Source organism: Cervus elaphus, chromosome 5, assembly GCF_910594005.1.
Source record: "Cervus elaphus chromosome 5, mCerEla1.1, whole genome shotgun sequence".
Taxonomy (NCBI): Eukaryota; Metazoa; Chordata; class Mammalia; order Artiodactyla; family Cervidae; genus Cervus; species Cervus elaphus.
The window spans coordinates 98,735,316-98,741,614 of record NC_057819.1 but is presented as its reverse complement, the minus strand read 5'-3'; the positions used below and the strand labels follow the sequence as shown (position 1 = coordinate 98,741,614).

The 6,299-nt window shown below is 47.4% G+C and overlaps 1 protein-coding gene across 1 annotated transcript; it reads right to left on the bottom strand.

Annotated features, from left to right (window-relative positions):
• Positions 1–60: 60 nt before the first annotated feature.
• Positions 61–4,837, bottom strand: LOC122694595 (complement C1q binding protein). Its single transcript, XM_043903516.1, has 6 exons — positions 4,489–4,837; positions 3,721–3,871; positions 2,176–2,272; positions 926–1,021; positions 576–695; positions 61–457 (listed from the first exon to the last, which is right to left on the bottom strand). The coding sequence occupies exons 1-6, from the start codon at positions 4,709–4,711 to the stop codon at positions 308–310; spliced, it is 837 nt and encodes a 278-aa protein (XP_043759451.1). The 5' UTR covers positions 4,712–4,837; the 3' UTR covers positions 61–307.
• Between the last annotated feature and the right edge of the window lie 1,462 nt (positions 4,838–6,299).

The window sequence follows — 6,299 nt, the reverse complement described above, 5'->3', positions numbered from 1 at the left end:
CTCTGTTTCATGTTTTGTAATGCAGGTTGAAAGGGAGGGTATAGAAATAGAAAAGACAAATCACCTTGGAGATTTTATTGTCCATCATTATGTTATACAAAAATCCAGAAATAATGGGTTTGTAGAGAATAAATGAATGGTAAATAAGAGACAACAGAAATAAGTTAAAAGTGAATTATTTTCCATGATATTGGGATTTAAAAAAAAAAACCATTTCAAAGCATGTGGGTCTGACTTCAGAGTTAGGTTTTGTTCACTGGCCAAAGCCTGCCATAAAATTAAGGTGTTCAGCACCTTGTTGCCTGCTCTACTGGCTTTTGACAAAACCTTTGAGATCTTCGAGGAAAGAAATATACTCCTGGTGCTCTAGGGCTGTGCTGAGCTCCACCAATTCATCGGCAAAAGTGTTGTCCACCCCTCGGTCTGCAAGGAAATCCATTAGGTGGTCGTATAAACCCTAGAAGGAGAATCATTTACTAGTTAAAAAAAAAAAAGACACCTGAGACACTTACTATGATGCTTCTTTGTCTCTCCTTGGATTAGGTAGGCCCCTCCCCACCTTATCTAACACTCACCCAATCCAGGGAATCTGTGTTGAGTGTGTAATTTGTGTCCTTCCAGTCAGACTCGCCGGTGGCCTGAAAACTCACTTCCTTGATGGAGAAAATGTCACTCTGGTCATCCTCTTGTCCAATCTGAAGAGAGACAGTATTTGGGGAAACGGAAAGGTTTTCCAGGACAAGCGAGACTCAGGCGAAGAAAAGGGATTACTTACAGCTTGAAACTCAGATTTTAACCTTGCTCTCTCCCCTCCCACTAATCTTCCCAGCTTTGCTGCTCCAAGCCAGAAAATGTTAATATCAGCTAGATGGAACCAGGGAGGCTCTCCTTGTCTCCAAGGCCACCAGCTCTCCACTCTACACACCTCGTCTTCTGGATAGTGACAGTCCAGCACAAGGGCCTTGCTGCTGCCATCCTTTGTAACTTCGACCACGAAATTGGGAGTGGATGTCAATTCAGGCTAGGGAAACAAGAACAAGTCAGTAAATGTATTTGTTGGCAGGGGTCTGGACTAAAGGTCTCAATTCAGGGATCTGATGGCCACTGCTATTAAGATATTACTTAGCCACTTGCAAGTCTTACACTATGCTAAGAGATTCCCAAATAAGAAACCTAGGATCTTTAACACAGTATTACAGCCACATAACCCACTTGTTCAGAGACTGGGCAGAACACATCCTGTCATTCCTTTCTAGAGTTATGGACTGTGTTTTGGAGGAAGAGTATCACAGTTTAGTACAGCCTTTCACTTCTATTAGCACCCTGCTTGTTTAAAGAACATACAAGGTTCAGAATTAGGAACTCAGCTCTAGCCCCACCTAGGGTACAGTTAATTTTCCTGGGTCAGTTTCTACATCTAGACACTACAAAGCTGGCTCAAAGCTCCTAAACCCCTTTCCAGCTGTTTCGGGATCTTCATTACAGCCCAGGACCAAAGGCTGGTGCCTCTGACTAAATCCCAGAGGCCCTCCCTTTGAGGGTGAGCCAGCCAACCTCAGGGAGGAGGAGGGTCGGGCTGGGGGTGGTCTTTGTCAGGGGGGCTGGGCCAGCACTCCAGGGAGCTGAGCTGGGTCATAAGACAATACCATGCCCACCCAGCCAGAAAGTCTGGGGACCTGTGGCCCTCATACTGGCTGGCTTATGGGCCAGGCACAAAGCTTCCTAAAATGTTCGAGGACTAAGCACCATCCACGTCCAACCAAGAAGGGCAGCAACTTAAGGAGAGGCCTTGCCAAAGTCTCTGGTGCCCCTGGCTGGTGTTTACTACCAGCCCGGGACGTGTACTCCTCACGCGGAACACTCCAAATGATTTATCTCCTGATCATGAGAAGGGTTAAGGCAGTTTCAGTTTAACTTCCTGTTCAACTGTTCCTGTTAGGTGAACACAGGCCAAACTATAATGTTTAAGCCCACAGAAAACAATTCATTAATACTTGGCCCTTGGGAAAGAAAAGTGGCCACACAGTTCTGGTGCTCTACAAGTAAAGGCCCAAAGATGGCTGCCTTTGCCTTCTCTCCTGGCGTTAGAATTTAAACAAAACAAAAACCAATGCTCCTTCCCTAAGCCTGTCAGAACTAGGTGGGTACAGGCTGGTTACAGTGTTAGAAACTTACCTCCTGCTCCTCAGCCTTCTGCCCTTGGGAGGGTTCCTCCTCCTCACCACCAAAAGCGGGTGGGATGCTATTGTTAATGTTGAAAGTGACAGTGATCCTAGAAAGGCAACCAAAGTAAGCACAATGGAGAAGATGTCTTTTTAACTGAGTAGCTGAGTAAGTACTGAGGCTTGCTACAGTTACAAATGCTGTTGAAACAATGTATCTCAGCCAGCTTTACCTCTAATTTGCCTGCATCCCACCCACATTCAGCAGGTCTGAAGTGGGCCTACTATGTGCTGGCTGCTGGAAGTCAATTAGGCACTATTTCCTCAGCCAAACACAGTTGTGTGTGGGCTGCTTCTGCCATCAGGCCACCATCCGGGCTCTCTGTCAACCTTCCGGCCACAGTCAGCTGACACTGCCACCCCTGTCTTTCCAGGGCACCTTCCAGTGGTGGTGAGCAGCTGAGAAGCTGGGGGCATGGGATAGAAGCCACCTCTAAAAAAATAAATGTACTTGGCTGCACAGGGTCTTGGTTGCGAGGTGCGCATGACCTTCATTGCTATGTGTGGGATCGCTCAGTTACCGCATGCGGGATCTTAGTTCCTGACCAGGAATTGAACCCAGGTCTCCTGCACTGGGAGCAGAGAGTCTTAACCACTGGACCACCATGAAGTCCCAGAAGCCTCCTTTAAAAATCTTCCTCCATTAGAAGAAAATCTGCCTGAGAGGAAGAGAAGGAGCACTGCAGAGCTGTGGCATGAGCTGAGAATGGAGAGTAGCCCTGGCCCCAGGGAGGGGAGGCCTCACAAAGGACACCACACAGCGGAGTTCTCTGGTGGGCCAGCGGTAAGGACTCGGTGTGTTCACTGCCATGGCCTGGGTTTGATACCTGGTCGGGGAACTAAGATTCCCACAAGCAGCATGGCAAAAAAAAAAGAATATGCTGCTGGATAGGTTTATTCTTCAGAGCAGATGTGAGACGTTTAATAAATGACAAAGCAGGCCACAAACACCACTTAATGACAATTTTAACTTGCAAGAATCTTCACCTGACTTATCATATTCCAAAATTTGAATCGAAAATTGAGTGACACTTGGAATGAGCACTGCTGGGTTGCAGATAATGCTGCCCTCTCCTCACCAGGCAGAGGTTTGATGTTCAGGCACAAAACCTGGCTAAGCTGTGACAGTGTGGCCCAAAGTGACCCCAGGACACAGAAAGGCAGTTACGTTCAGCAGCACATTATGTGGTCCCAAAGCGCCTGTGACTCACCTGGAGAGTGGTATGGGTCACCTTACAGACTACACAATCGACCTATGAGGAGGACAGACACTACACTACTAGGCTCACGTCTCCTGCATTGGCAGGTGGGTTCTGAACTGCCAAGCCACTGGGGAACCCCGCTACTAGCTTAGTGTCTCCTTATTAACTGCCACAACACATTACTGTGCAGTTAATGAGTGAAAAGGAGCTTAAGAAGTTATCCAAATGAATCCTACCATCTCTGGGAAACCAGGAGTCAGTTAAGCACCTCTCTTCCATAGGCCCCTGGTACTTACTTTTCTCCAGCAACTTTCCTCACTAATTTGGCTTCTGTCCCATTCACTTCCAGTTCCCAACCTCCTGACATTTTGGGGAGAGACTTATATTTCTGTATCTTCTTTTCCTCCTTGATCTCATCGCTGAGGAAGTCAACGAAAGCTTTGTCTCCTACAATGGAAATAAGTTACAGAAAGAGTAAATTAATATAAAATGGAAAAAGACCCCGTTACTACAAGCAGAGACCAGGACTTGGTCTGCTTTTTCCTAATACTTCTATTCTTAATGGTGGCTCTGTGAACTTAGCCCAACTCATATCCATTAAGCCTCAATTCCTTCATCTATAAAAATGTAAGCTATCAGTGGGAAGCTGAGCTTGGATTCTGGGAAAGTGATCCCCAATAATGAACTTCTTACCACGTTTCAAAATAAAGAAAAAAAAAAAAAATTCGCCACTACCCTTTCACTTGCCAAGAAACATCACCACGCTGCTTCTAACCGCGACCTTGGGCTTTCGCAAAGTTCCATTTTCGAGAGACTGAGGTAAAGCCGGCCTCCAGGACTTTACAGTCTCTCTCCCCGCAAAGTCAAACAGGGGTGGGGCAAGACGGGAAATGTTATTATGCGTGGGTTTAATTAGCAGGTCGCCCATCAGTGGGAGAAGGTTCCGGACCTCAGGAGCGGCTCCGGACTGTCCTTTCAGGTGGTCTACACCTCCTAGCCCCTGACACCCCGCCCCACCTAGGCCCCCGCCCCTCACGCCCCCAGCCCACGTGCATGAGTCTCACCTTCGGTGTGCAGTCCGCTACAGCCGCAGCCGCAAGCGCAGGGCCCCCGAGGCTTCAGAAGGCCGGGCAGCTGCACCGATCCCGCGCGCACGCTGAGCAGCCCGAAGGTTCGGGCGCATGGCCGGGACGCGGGCTGCAACAGCGGCAGGGAGGGCGCGGCGGTGCGGAGACCAGCGACGGCAGTACCCAGAACGCGGGGCACGCAGCGCAGCAGCTGGAACATTTTGGCAGCGAAGGAGGTGGCGAACACGTGCAGATGCGAAATACAACTCTCGTTTAGAAGGACAACTTGCCGCTGCGCCCCCTAGATCTAGGACCGCCGCCGGAAGTCCCGCCCCGCAGCCTGGAAGTACTTCCGCGCCTCCGCCTTGCAGACCAGAAGGTACAGTGGATAGGACCCTGCCCTCTGCTGGTGGCCTCCGTCGTAGCCTCCCAGGGAGGCTTGGAATCTGATTCCTAAACTTCTTTAGTTCCTGAAGATTCCTAGACATCCTGAAATACGAAGTCAAGTGGGCCTTAGGAAGCATCACTACAAACAAAGTTAGTGGAGGTGATGGAATTCCAGTTGAGCTATTTCAAATCCTGAAAGATGATGCTGTGAAAGTGCTGCACTCAATATGCCAGCAAATTTGGAAAACTCAGCAGTGGCCACAGGACTGGAAAAGCTCAGTTTTCATTCCAAGCCCAAAGAATGTTCAAACTACTGCACAATTGCACTCATCTCACATGCTAGCAAAGTAATGCTCAAAATTCTCCAAGCCAGGCTTCAACAGTATGTGAACTATGAACTTCCAGATGTTCAAGATGGATTTAGAAAAGGGAGAGGAACCAGAGATCAAATTGCCAACATCCACTGGATCATTGAAAAAGCAAGAGAGTTCCAGAAAAACATATGCTTTATTGACTACACCAAAGCCTTTGACTGTGTGGATCACAACAATGGGAATACCAGACCACCTTACCTGCCTCCTGAGAAATGTGTATGCAGGTCAAGAAGCAAAAGTTAGAACTGGACATGGAACAAGAGACTGGTTCCAAATCGGGAGAGGAGTAGGTCAAGGCTGTATATTGTCACCCTGCTTATTTAACTTATATGCAGAGCACATGATGTGAAATGCAGGCTGGATGAAGCACAAGCTGGAATCAAGATTGCTGGGAGAAATATCAATAACCTCAGATATGCAGATGACACCACCCTTATGGCAGAAAGTGAAGAGAGTGAAAAATTTGCTTTAAAACTCAACATTCAGAAAACTATGATCATGGCATCTGGTCCCATCACTTCATGGCAAATAGCTGCAGAAACAATGGAAACAGTGAGACTTTATCTTCTTGGGCTCCAAAATCACTGCAGATGGTGACTGCAGCCATGAAATTAAAAGATGCTTGCTCCTTGGAAGAAAAGCTATTACCAATCTAGATAGCATATTTAAAAACAGAGACATTGCTTTGCCTACAAAGGTCTGTAGAGTCAAAGCTATGGTTTTCCCAGTAATCATGTATGGATGTGAAAGTTGGACTATAAAGAAAGCTGAGCGCCGAAGAATTGATGCTTTTAAACCGTGGTGTTGGAGAAGACTCTTGGGAGTCCTTTGAACTGCAAGATCAAACCAGTGAATCCTAAAGGAAATCAGTCCTGAATATTCATTGGAAGGACTGATGCTGAAGCTGAAACTCCAATACTCTGGCCACTTGATGCGAAGAGCTGACTCATTGGAAAAGACCCTGATGCTGGGAAAGATTGAAGGCAGGAAGAGAAGGGGACAACAGAGGATGAGATGGTTGGATGGCATCACTGATTTGATGGACAT